General features: G+C 41.8%; 1 protein-coding gene across 1 annotated transcript; it reads right to left on the minus strand.

The window, feature by feature from the left end:
- Positions 1-119: 119 nt before the first annotated feature.
- Positions 120-8,973, minus strand: LOC118364973 (E3 SUMO-protein ligase CBX4-like). The gene is made up of 5 exons (XM_035746821.2): positions 8,676-8,973; positions 8,445-8,488; positions 7,312-7,377; positions 5,047-5,113; positions 120-4,750 (listed from the first exon to the last, which is right to left on the minus strand). Exons 1-5 carry the CDS (start codon positions 8,742-8,744, stop codon positions 3,266-3,268), a joined length of 1,731 nt encoding a protein of 576 aa, XP_035602714.2. The 5' UTR covers positions 8,745-8,973; the 3' UTR covers positions 120-3,265.
- Between the last annotated feature and the right edge of the window lie 4,869 nt (positions 8,974-13,842).

The raw sequence follows: 13,842 nt of genomic DNA on the forward strand, positions 1-13,842 counted from the left end.
TGCAAGACCGCAGTTCATCGTCTTTTGCTCACCTGAAGACACCCTTGAGACAATGTAGATCACCCTAACATCTGATCATGCACAGTCACGTAGCCCATAAAGAAGAGAGATTCGGCACATAACTTTCTTACCATTTTAATCTTGCCAAACACATCAGGAGAAGCCTTTTCAGTTTAGTCTGCGCACATGAACAACAAAGTCCCTCTTAAAGCAGTTACAATGCATATTTGATAAAAACCAAGTGCTGAAAAGGGGTTTCAAACAGAACATTGAGAAGGTCCCATGAACTCATGTTTTTTGATGATACAAATATAGGCAATAGACTAGCCTAGGATACCATATACCATATACCCCTTGCAATGAAAACACTGAATGCCATTGAAACATTAACAGTGGTACACGCCCACAAAAGGCCACAGGCCTATCAAACGCATTAGCATTAGAGTGTAGGCCATGAGAACAGGGATTCATAATTACTTCTGTACTTCTAGTTATAACGGAGAGTGAAGAAAACAGGGTGAATAAAAGAGTAGCCGGACATTTCCTTAAACGCATTGAACAGGAAAGGCCACCTGTGTTAACTGTAGTTTACATTCTGAATATGACATGGAGGCGAAGTCATCATTAGTTCCAACAAAACGGCAGGGATGAATGTGATTGTTAGTTGGCCTACACACACGACCTTCTAAAAATGAATACTACATAAATCATGTCCAACTTCCCTCTTCATGTTTCACATTAATAGTGAATAGCTACAATAAATAGGATCAATGATAAACATAGAGTTGTTTTAAAATGAATAGTATCCATGTTATGGGTCTTGAAGAAAGAACTAGGGCAATGGGACTTGAATTGATATCTAAAATGCCACATTGTTACAGAGCTACAGGGAATGAATGATATCAGTGGGTATTTCACATATTTACAATAATTGAAACCAGTAATATCTATCTTCCTAAACGTTACCCTCAGATAAGAGGCTAAGGCCATCCCCTTCGCAGCAGCCATTCACCCCCCTCAGCCAGCCTACAACAGTGCAAAGTACATGTTAACTCCAAGGTCCTTCATTGACTTGTGCAGTTTGACCCGGGAGGCCCTGTTTGTTTGGCTCTCCCTGTCGTCTCACGTGGCATGATCTGCCCAAGCAACAGACTTCTACCTTCCTAGTGTGAATCTGTCCATCTTGCAAACACGCAAACACACACACACACACACACACACACACACACACACAGTACCAGTCAAAAGTTTGGACACACCTTCTTATTCTATGGCTTTTCTTTATTTTAACTATTTTCTACATTGTAGAATAATAGTGAAGATATCAAAACTATTAAATAACACATATGGAATCATGTAGTAACAAATAAAGTGTTAATCAAATCAAAATATATTTTCTTTTGAGATTCTTCAAGGTAGCCACCCCAGCTTTGCACACTCTTGGCATTCTCTCAACCAGCTTCATGAGGTAGCCACCTGGATTGCATTTCAATTAATAGGTGCGTCTTGTTAAAAGTTAATTTGTGGAACTTCTTTCCTTCTTAATGCGTTTGAGCCAATCAGTTGTGTTCTGACAAGGTAGGGTTGCTATACAGAAGATAGCCCTATTTGGAAAAAGACCAAGTCCATATTATGGCAAGAACAGGTCAAATAAGCAAAGAGAAATGACAGTCCATCATTACTTTAAGACATGAAGGTCAGCCAAGAACATTGAAAGTTTCTTCAAGTTCAGTCGCAAAAACCATCAAGCGCTATGATGAAACTGACTCTCACGAGGACCGCCACAGGAAAGGAAGGCCCAGAGTTACCTCTGCTGCAGAGGATAAGTTCATTAGAGTTACCAGCCTCAGAAATTGCAGCCCAAATAAATGCTTCACAGAGTTCGAGTAACAGACACATTTTCAACATCAACTGTTCAGAGGAGGTCTTCATGGTCAAATTGCTGCAAAGAAACTACTGATAAAGAACACCAATAAGAAGAAGAGACTTGCTTGGGCCAAGACACATGGGCAATGGACATTAGACCGGTGGAAATCGGTCCTTTGGTCTGATGAGTCCAAATTTGAGATTTTTAGTTCCAACTGCCGTGTTTTTGTGAGACGCAGAGTAGGTGAACAGATGCTCTCCGCATGTGTGGTTCCCACCGTGAAGCATGGAGGAGGTGTGATGGTGTGGGGGTGCTTTGCTGGTGACACTGTCAGTTATTTATTTAGAATTTAAAGCTACCACAACATTCGGCAGCAATACGCCATCCCATCTGGTTTACGCTGAGTGGGACTATCATTTGTTTTTGAACAGGACAATGACCCAAAACACACCTCCAGGCTGTGTAAGGGCTATTGGACCAAGAATGATGACCTGGCCTACACAATCACCCGACCTCAACCCAGTTGAGATGGGTTGGGATGAGTTGGACTCCAGAGTGGAGGAAAAGCTCAGAATATGTGGGAACATCTTCAAGACTGTTGGAAAATCATTCCTCATGATTGAGGTGGTTGAGAGAATGCCACGAGTGTGCAAAGCTGTCATCAAAGCAAAAGGTTGGCTACTTTGACAAATCTAAAATATAATATATAAAACACTTTTTTGGGGTTACTACATGATTCCACATGTGTTATTTCATGGCGTTGGCGTCTTCACTATTACTCTACAATGTAGAGAATAGTAATAAGAACCCTTGAATGAGTAGGTGTGTCCAAATGTTTGTCTGGTACTGTACATGCGCACACACAGCCCGTCATTTTGCAACGTCGCTACACATGAACGCACAGACACACACACACACACCACAAGCAGGCAAATAAACTGAAAGAGGGTGTCATTTACCAATAATCAATACATAGACTTTTTCTTTCTGAATATATAGACCTGAAACAAAGACTGTAAACCAAAACGGATATAAAGCCTTTGTCAAAAGTAAATCATATTTACACGAGTAAGTGCTTTTTCACTGAGCCCTGATACCATGTGTCAAAATAGCATGTACTAAAGTAGTTTGTAACTCAATTAGAAGCCTACATCGTCAAGTATGACAAAAACTATGGGTCTCATTTAGAGAATGATAGCCAAAGTTACGTACATGCAAATTATAGGAGGGTTAGGAACCCCGAAACAAAATGAATCACAACCCCACTTTATGCAAACTGTAAGGGCTCTTATTTACATTCAAACATCTGAAAATACCAATATGTTCCAACACACATTTGTACAAATTCACACAGTTGCTGTTAATCCCTGGTCCTCAGATTGTCTTTTGTCAGCTTCGTTACACTGTAACGTATTCCTTAAATGTCACCGTGAGACAGTTTGTTGTAATATCCGTGATGACTATATTCCCAAGGAAAGGCTTGAATGAAGGAAAAGGCTCCTCCTCCACAATATGTTCTGTTGTGATAGCCAATGGCGGTTTTGTCTGTTCTGTTGTGATAGCCAATGGCGGTTTTGTCTGTTCTGTTGTGATAGCCAATGGCGGTTCTGTCTGTTTGGCAGTCTTCTCTTCCTCGGCAGAAGGAGCCACCTGTGTCTCTGTGGGAACTGGAGCCTCCCGTCTGGACCTCACACAGCTGAGGTCCATGGGCTCATCCTGGTTAGACTCCAGGAAGTTGTAGTTCCGCTGGCCATTGTGGCTATGGTGGCCATTTTGGTCCGTGGAGTTGCTTTGAGGAGGTGAGGACACAGTGCAGGGTATACTGATACTCCGGGAGTTTAGAAACTGTTTACAGCCACCCCGGTCCTCGCCCTTGTCTGCCTCCGAAAGGTGACGTTTGAGGGCTGGAGAAGAGCCCTTTCCTGGCTGAGTCCTATGAACCCCCATCTCAATGGGCCAAGGGGCAAGGTTAGGTTTGTCGGTCAGCTGCAGGGGCTGATCCTCCGTAGCCTCCTTCTGACCCCTGACATTGAAATGTTTATTCTGCTCTGTCGCACTAAGCCCCACTTTGGGCGAGTCGACCTTGTCAGCAGGACACTTAAATACGTTAGATCTGTTAGACCCTTTGTTGCAGTCTTTCGCGAATCCGTTGGTGAGACCCAGTTTCTGGACGAGCCTCATCTTTTCAAGTTGATTTTCTGCTGCATCATCATTATTGTCCAGCTGCGGCTCGCCAAGGGTTTCCACGTCTCCATTTTTAATCCTCGCCGCCTGCATGCCGTTCTCCATGTACTTGCTCATGACAATGACGATGCGTCCGTTCTTGTTTTTGTTCTTGACGATCTTCAGCTTGCTGTCGCTGACACCGTCGGCCTCCAGCAGCGGTGCGTCCTCTTTGGCCGTGGCCTTGCTCTGCTCCAATTCGCCACTGGGGCCGTTGAGGTGAGCCGGAAGCTTCTTTAGCTCCATGGTGATATCCTTGACTTTGCTCAGGCAGCCAGAGTCCTTGTCCCGGACCCACTTCTGCTGCAACGCGGGAGGCAGGTTCCAGCTGTGGTTGGTGGGCAGTTCCGGAGCTTTGGTGGCCTCCCTTGGCTTCATGCACTGGGTGCTGTCGTACATCTTGGGGTCAGGCTGGTAGTGGTGATGTTTCTTGCTGTTGAGCTGGTAGTAGAGCTTCTTCTTTCCGTTGGCCTGCTGCTCGGCCTCCCTCTCCTTGGCCAGCAGGGGCTGGTACTGGTGGTGTTTCTTGCTGTTCAGCTGGTACTGCTGGGTCTGCGAGCGCACTGTCTGGATGGGGTCCACTTGCTGCCGGTTGTCCTCGTCCAGGGTGGTCTCCTGAAGGCCTGAGAGGACGCTGGATCTCCGGGCAAAGGACGGAACCTGCGAAAAACACAGCTGTTAGTTAACTGATAGAGCGGACTTGTTGACATCCCCATCTGACTGATTTTCTCTCTGTAATGCAGGTTGGGAAAATGCTATCATCAAATGGTATTCCTCTAGATGATCTTTGGGTGAGTCCTGAGCCCTAAACTGGTGTTTAGTTCTAAACTTGTGTTTAGTTCTAAACTCGTGTTTAGTTCTGTGAGGGCCTTTCATACATAATTGTAACATTTATTTGATGAAATGTATCGTAATACAGGAGTTAATTGTCCCCTCCAAAATATGTGAAGACTCACCTGGCCCATCAGGTGCTTTGGCTTTGGCCCTCTTTTGCGATATCCCATAAGCTGCTCGTATCTCTCCCTGTGAAAGGCAGAAAACGCCACCATGTCACTCAAACCATCCACAATAACGGTGATGTACTAACAATAATGAAATAGCGTAATGCAATGCAGTCATTTATGGGGGAAATCCCATGCACCATTTCATCCTAATTGGTGACATGAACCATCAGTGGAATTACCCCTCAGTCAAATCTCCCCTGTTTTACCACTAGATCCTCTAACTGAACCCACGAGACATGAATTACAAACCTCATCCTTTATGTAGTGCAGGGCCTACAGGCTTCTATCCGTATTACTTGTTTTACCAGGCATTGCTGTATATCAAAGTCCTTCTCATGTCAAATGTGGTTTAGGCCCCGACTAAATCTGCATTACTCCAAAATCATTTCCACATGCAATTCATCGTTTTCAGGTCAACATTCAATCCATAGAAGGATGGAATAGATTCAGGGCTTGAATTAACTACGCATCTATAGACTATTTAACGGGTACGGGTGGATAGGATATTTTTCCCATAGCCCACTGTTTTCCATGCTTACTCTAGAGCAGTAAGTCAATACCCAATGAGTACTGATGTCACCCCCCTCCTTGCGCACATCTAATTACGGTGGCGACTCCGTATATTTTCATAGCCTGGTACTCTGCCCGGTGATGCCCCCTGGAGAGTCACGTAATTAGCTACAATAAAAACTCCCCCGTTTAGAGACAGAGATAATGGCGAAAACAGACACCGCCCTCCGTCAACATTTTCCCTACTGAGTGACCTGTCTCTTTTAAAAGCTGGTTTGCGCACACTGCTGGAGAGGATGACAGCAAACCCGACCATAGGCCGAGTCACTGCATAGTTTTTGCGCCATAGTGCAGTTGTAGTTGTGTGTTCACGTCCAGAAAAACCCCACAGGAGGTTTAGCAATTACCGGTTAATAGTAACGCTTGTCCAGCAAACAAGGTATCTTGAAAAGGCACACGGTGTCTTCAAGCGGATGCTTCTACGGTTGTTACAGAGATTTTGCCTATTACTAATTACTAGTGCCCTTTTTGTCTATCTAATGTTGTTATCAGTGCCTTCCTCATCCAATACATGCTGAGGTGAAGCGGGGATGGGGGGATAAGACAAAGCATGCAGTCAAGGAATGTTTGGGCCTGGTGTCTGGATAAGCATATAGCCTGTGAAAGATGATAGCCTATTGTGGCATGGGCAAACTAAAATCAATCCATCTATTGTTATAGGCCTAAGAATATCACATAGGGACAACCATGAAATTGACCACGAAATTGTAACAGTCATACGCAATCTTTACAAAATGTTTTCAATCCGATGTGTGTGGTCACTGTATAGGCCTACTGTTATTATAGGCCTACTGTTATTATAGGCCTACTGTTATTATAGGCCTACTGTTATTATAGGCCTACTGTTATTATAGGCCTACTGTTATTATAGGCCTACTGTTATTATAGGCCTACTGTTATTATAGGCCTACTGTTATTATAGGCCTACTGTTATTATAGGCCTACTGTTATTATAGGCCTACTGTTATTATAGGCCTACTGTTATTATAGGCCTACTGTTATTATAGGCCTACTGTTATTATAGGCCTACTGTTATTATAGGCCTACTGTTATTATAGGTCTACTGTTATTATAGGCCTACTGTTATTATAGGCCTACTGTTATTATAGGCCTACTGTTATTATAGGCCTACTGTTATTATAGGCCTACTGTTATTATAGGCCTACTGTTATTATAGGCCTACTGTTATTATAGGCCTACTGTTATTATAGGCCTACTGTTATTACATTTAACATTGACATTTAAGTCATTTAGCAGACGCTCTTATCCAGAGCGACTTACAAATTGGTGCATTCACCTTATGACATCCAGATTATAGGCCTACTGTTATTATAGGCCTACTGTTATTATAGGCCTACTGTTATTATAGGCCTACTGTTATTATAGGCCTACTGAGATTTTTTAATTCTTAAAAATTTTTTTTTATTAAAAACATTGTGATCGCATCAGGTCCTTTTTTTAGGGCTTTGAAAAGTTTTAACATTGTCATAGGAAAATGTCATTCAATTAGGCCACATTTTACGCACACCATGAGATAGAAGTGGTGCGCTATGCGCGCACACGCACAGACAAACGCACAGAGCAGCGCCAACCACCCCCATTGACTTACGTAAGGTTGTCACGCCAAATCGAGTCTGTCAAACTCACCTGTTCTGGAAAGCGTCAAGCAGCCGCGGGTCGAGAATGTTTTCTTCTGGTTCCCACGTGTTATATCTATTAAGACAGAAAGTGTGTGAGAGAGAGAGCGAGATATTAATATCAACATCAGCAGAGGTCGCCTTCTATCAACCAAACTACAAGCATATATCAAATGTGCTTGATCCGCTTGATTGCAGACAGAATCCATTGTAAAGTAGCTAGGCAACTTCTGTAATCAGATTAGCTGTTAACAGTTAGCAGTCAGTCTTGACGAAATAGGCCGACATACGAAACATAAACATTATTGATAAATGTGTAATAAAGTAAGAGCAAAGTGTAGCCTATACTCTGGAAATAGGTCATTATAAAGTGTTAATAATTGCTAGGAAGTATACTTCACAAAGTCAGCACAAGCAAAACAGCAACTCTATGAGGGTGTTTAGGGTAACGTGGGGTAACAAGTCCCCGGAGTAACTGCCCCCCCTACATTTCTCACAGAAACCACTTTGTCTTCCGTCTAATCTACTTTTTTTTTTAAAAGTCACTCGAACAAAACGATTCTGAGGTAAGGTGATCTAATGATTGTCATTTAGAAAAAACGTACATATATATTCAAATTACGTTAGACCTATACACTTTTTATAGATGTACCATTAGGGCAATCCAATGCAAGATAATGGTACCTAAACTTAGCATGTCCAAGTCATCTGCAAATAACTCCATTGAGTTACACAGTCAGTTTTTTCTATATACTGTAGCATTTGGACATGATTTAGTGTGAAAAGGAGAAGAGGAACCTTACATCAAAACCTCATCATAGTGAGGATATTAATAGTGAGATGTGTAATGCCATTGTTTCAATATTTGATTTATTTAACTTAAATAAGATACATAGATTATAGCTTTTAAGAGCTAATTACTAGAACATGATATTGGGGGGCTAGTTACCCCAGGTTACCTTAATTTTCACTTAACACATCAATTAGTGATAGCATCCTAAACGCCATCGATCGAATCAAACATTCTCTTCAACGCGCGCAAAGACGCACCCGCGCCACACACACACTTGAAAACTTGAAATATTAATTTGCATTACTAAGGTAGTACTAAAGTATGCTATAGTATTTTAAAAGGTAACTTACTTTGGAGACCATCCTCGCCACTTGACTAGGTATTCCATCCTCCCCTATACGCAGATAAGAGAACATATTGGTTCATTTGATTATAAGCGGTTCTTTGACATTATAGTCTATCTGCAAAAACACAACAACAACATAATTTACTTCCATCAATTACGCAATATATTGCATAGCGATACCAACTAACCCTGTTTGTGGACATTGAGCAATCATATATTTGAAGTGTTTTCAAACCTTTCGATTCCGCTTCTTCTCGATGCTCTCCACCGCAAAGACGTGCTCTCCCGCGGCGGGTAGCTCCATTTCCGATGCAAAGGGAAGGTTTCTCTTCCAATCCCTGTAGAAAATGTCACCCTTCCCGCGTGTGTGCTGTTTTTCCGTCGTTCAAATTGATACGGGAGATTTCCCTTCTCTCCGATCTTCCCTCTCTTTCCCTCTCACTCTATTTGGAATTCGTTGGCAGTAGCAGTGCGATACGTTTTGCTTTGCACACGAGAAGGGGTCGCAGAAAACTGTTAACGCAAAGAGCCATTGACGTGACGTCAGGAGGAGGAGGCGCTTTTGGGGGCTGGGGCAGTTTCATGCTTTAGCCCATGGATGTATAGGGTGAAATGGAACTGCAAGAGGGTACTATGAAAAGTATAATGTTGTTTTATGATATGTCAAATTGAGAATTGTAACTGAATATTTGCCTTTTACGCATGTCATCCAAATCACGAAAAAAGGAATCAAGGCTCCATGCCCATTTCCTTTGATCTATTTTAATTAATGTAGCCTATTTGTTAACGTATTCATTAACATTTTCACAAGTGTATGGTAGATATCTCTAAAGGCCACACCCATGATTTCCTTAAAGTCTGAAACCGATGGATAAATGAGGTGATCGTCATTGGTGTGCGACTCATCATCAATAGGCCTACTGAAATTCAACTTTGGGGTCCCACACCAAAACAAATATATGCAAGAATTAATTATGGGTATGGTAGGCCCTATGTAGCCCATAACTGAATGATACAATAAATGGTACCCTGAGCATTTAACCACGATAGAAAACCAACATTATGCACACTGATTAAGCTATAGAAGATTGTATTAATCAGTCCCCTATCTAATTGACACATTATACTAATAATAACCACCATCACCGTCATAGGATTGTGATAACTGTATTATGGATTTCCCAGGTTATTTATGATCATTTTCCAAAAACTTCACACGGGGATCTTTGAAAGAAATTCCATAAACGTGAGCTTTGCTATTCGCCTTAGTGACTTGGCTAACATACCCAATGGCTGAGCAAGGCTGCGTCGTGCTGGTAGGCATTTTCCATAAACATCTACCCTCTCCATCCATATGATCTGTCCTTCTTAATACAAGGTCATATGTAAAGCCATTTTCGAGAGCCAGTGTCGCGGTACGGGGCATCTAGTGAAATTTCTCTGCACATCAATGGCCCGTGGTTGTGTCAGAGATATGTAGGTCACATCAGTTAGTCTTAAACCCGGTTGGCATTTCTTTCACCGCGTTTATTTCTGCCATGACTTTGACGGGCACCAGCCGCTGCGTTATCACTTTTGGGCGACAGACGCATGGGCCTTCCTCTGGCACATAGAAAAGGCAACATAATGTGTGCTTGCTTTTTTTGCACCTTACAACAGCACAGTTATTGCCGCTGGTGGTGGTTCGTGTGTGTCTTATGCCCGCTGTCTTTTTGAAACATGAAAAAAGGTTGAACATGTTGACAAGTAGGCTATAGTCACCGCACACGCACGGTTGTACACGCACGGTTGTACACACGCGGGCGCGCACACACACACACACGCACACACATACACGCGTAGATTTGGCTTGTCAAATGACCTGTTTTATTGTATAAGTCTTACACATTGTACAATTATTGGTATTTGTCTACATTGTTATTTATTTCGTTATATGTTTTCGGTATAAAGGCGCGAGCGTCGAGTATAATTTTAAACCTAAATAAAATTCAGCAGCTCAAGGGTTAAAGGAGAACAGTTCATGCAGGCGGCAATGTTCAGCCTATTGCAGACAGGCACGACTTCCTTTCCTTATAAGGCAATGAGCTCAAAACGCCAGACAAATATCACATGAACTAGTTGAACGACCAGCTTCACAAGAGTATTTGCGCACAAATTCACTCCCATACTCAAAACATTCATTCATTTTCAATAGGTTCAAAGGAAAGACCACAAAGCATTGTCATCGTGGCTCGAGCAGCGAGTTTTGAGCGGTCACAAAAAACAGCAATTCTATAACATTCGTAATCTTCTTCACAATAAATACCGTTTACTGCAAGGGCCACAATACTCAAATACACTTATTTGGATGAAAGCCATTTGAAACGAAGTTTTGCCATCTTTTTTTAGTAGATACACTATTCTCCAATCACACCTGACCCTTGATATGCCCATGGAAAAATCATATTTGTATGTCACCAAAGGGCTGTGACTGTCGTATCACCTATCTTGTATAGGTTTTGCGTAATATTACAATTTATGAGCCATATCAGTTAAAGATGTAACACTGTATGTAATTGGAACGATAAAAATGGACACCAACACATCATTTCCACTTTACTGTCTTTCAACTTGCGCGTGGCACATGTTCAAAGGTTCAAGGGAACGCGATGCACGTGCAGTCCAATGAATATGTTATATTGTCCATGCAAACTCCATACGGAGAATTCTGTTCGGAGAATAACCCGACTGAATGAACAGACCCTTTCAGCAACTGAAAGCTCAATGTCACTTATAAAAAAAAATCAGCAAAGGGATCTACATGGCCAATTTGAGGAACAATTATATCGTAGACTAGGCCTGCATCATGTCATAACTGCAACCAGCCATTCCAAAACTACAGTAATTCGATGTTTATTAGGGGCATTTCTTGTGAAGTCATCACACATGGATCTCTAACCCACAGAGATAACGCATGATTCATCTCAAGATAATAAACCCATGTGAAACTCAGGTTCAATGTTTAATTGGAGATTTCCATTCTTACATAGAATGATGACCACACATGAGACTGAAAATAGCCTACACAATTTCCTCTTAACTTAGAAGGACAGTTTATGCATAAAGGACTTTCAAAGTCATTCATTTGTCTTGATAGAAAATGATGTTCCTGACAGCACAAGGTTTACCAAATAGGTTACAATGGACCGGGTGATCTATTTCATTTAGGTTACAGTTGCCATGGTTGTTGGGATGAACAGCCAGATTGTATAAAGAATTTGAGAAGACTTGTAGTGTGATATGCCCTCCTTTCAAGTAAATCCTCTATTATATACGTCAAGCTTTTATAAAACAACTCATTGACTGCCTGACATGTACTTCATAGCCTCCCTATGTCAAATGGGACTACAACTAAATGTATTGAGCAAAATGAATAAACAAAATGAAACATACACACAAAAAAAATGGTTCGATATAGTGCCATATATGGGTTCTTTGGCTTGTAACCAACCTTTATTTGAAGGTTCTATAAAGAATAATGCTCATAAGGTTCTAACTGGAACTCGTATGGTGCTATAAAGAACGCTTTCCCAAGGTTCTATAAAGAACCATTCACATAGCCCCCAAAAAAGATTTCGCTATGGTTAGAACCCCTTTTGAGACTGCATACAACCATTTTTTTAATGGATCTTTATAGAACCTTGATGGAAAATGGTTTTATAAAGAACCTTTCTCAATCATCCCATAGGCTCTTTGTAGAACCATACAGGTTTTTCTATTCTGGTTTAATAGCCATATTATATTGTTAAAATTCCAGTGGTTTTTATTATTGTCTTAATTAACAAGTTGAATCAGGTGTGCTAGCTCTGGAACGTCTTTTTTTAGAAACAGACAACCATTACATTTACATTAGGTCTACATTAACGGACCCAATGACATGCATTAGTTATGGGAGAGAGAAACATATGAATTATGTTAAGCAATGGGAAGTATAGGGGACATGGTTGGTCAGAAATTGAAATTATGGCCCTCAGAACAAGGGTAGGGGATGGTGCAGGGTAGGTACAAAGAAGAGGAGGGCATTTGGGTCAGGGGTTTTGAAGGGAATCGTTGCTGCATGTATGAATCTGTTTGAAGGGATGTGGGCAAGAGAGCAGGGAGAGCTAGGCAGTGTACAAAAGGGGCAGTATGTAGTGACAGGATGGTTGATACAACAGAGCGACATCTGAGTAAGATGACATTTAGCCTACACGTAGGAAATAAACTGACTTTATGTGCGTCAGAGAGAAGAAACCTGACAAAGATCAAATGACGAAGAGCTTAAATTACGACCAAGAAACTCTCGGGGTGTGTATGGAGAGAAGACATGAGAGTTTACACAAGAGGAAGGGACCAGGAATGAGGAATTTATTGTCCAAGTATGTAATGGTGGAGAATGATAAGAATAATAAAAAAGATTTAGAACTGAAAGGGACTGTACAGACAGGTAAACCAGGAGGAGTCTCGGGTGGATGTGACAGATGGGGGAAGGGATGAAGAAAGGTTTGAGAGTTGAAGCAGGAGAACAAAGTCTTGGCTTCGGAAATTGACCAACTCAACTAGATAATATAGCATGGTAATTTACATAATGTTTACACCATGTATATGCTAATTAGGTGGAGTTAATGACACCTGTTAAACTATTATAAACTATCACGATTTGGAAGACCAAACAAGTGGCTACCAATGGAGGTCTTCGTCATTAGGATCAGTGACTTTTATTCAACTCAATCATTTAAGTCCTCCACCCACATAGTAATCCTTACTTTCAATAACGAAAGGAATCATTTCCAGGTTGGGGCACATTCTTATGGGAATAAAGAATCAAATGTGCCACTGTGAGTGATGAATATCTCCATTGAGCTTCAATATTCCGGTTATTCAAGAAACATCGGCTCTGATGTTCAGTCATTCATAATAGGGACCATCACAAAGCTCTAAAATAAATAAACACACATATGACTCATTCATAATGGCTTTTATGCCAGAGGGCCGTTTTAGTAACGTCAAACAGCATCCTTCCCAGCAGCCTTCACCAGACACGACGCAAGTCGTTCACGTCTCTCCACACATCAGGGGAGAGAGCCACGATGTCACGATGACTCAACATTCTCCTTAGAACAGGCAGGGTAATTGGTTGGGAGTCTATGGAGCAGCTCAGGACGTCAGAGGCAGGTAACAGTTATGACTTTTGAACAGTCAGCTGACTCACAGTTGAGAATGTTCTATTCATGTTTTTTCCTCTTTTTCTCTCCCCTCTGCTTCTAGTGACGTACTCTCCCTCCCTCTCTCTCCTCTCTCTGCGTCTGTCTGTCTGTCTGTCTGTCTGTCTGTCTCTCTCTCTCTCCGCCTACCTCTCTCATCCCTCTCTACTATGTCTGTCT

The sequence above is a fragment of the Oncorhynchus keta genome, chromosome 32, assembly GCF_023373465.1.
Source record: "Oncorhynchus keta strain PuntledgeMale-10-30-2019 chromosome 32, Oket_V2, whole genome shotgun sequence".
In the NCBI taxonomy this organism is placed as follows: domain Eukaryota; kingdom Metazoa; phylum Chordata; class Actinopteri; order Salmoniformes; family Salmonidae; genus Oncorhynchus; species Oncorhynchus keta.

Excerpts from the sequence above, each read along its gene's own strand:
- LOC118364973 (XM_035746821.2), bottom strand. The coding sequence starts at position 8,744 with ATGGAGCTACCCGCCGCGGGAGAGCACGTCTTTGCGGTGGAGAGCATC. Across the intron at positions 8,489-8,675 it reads AGAAGAAGCGGAATCGAAAG|GGGAGGATGGAATACCTAGT; the intron begins GTTTGAAAACAC and ends ATCTGCGTATAG. Across the intron at positions 5,114-7,311 it reads CTTGACGCTTTCCAGAACAG|GGAGAGATACGAGCAGCTTA; the intron begins GTGAGTTTGACA and ends TGCCTTTCACAG.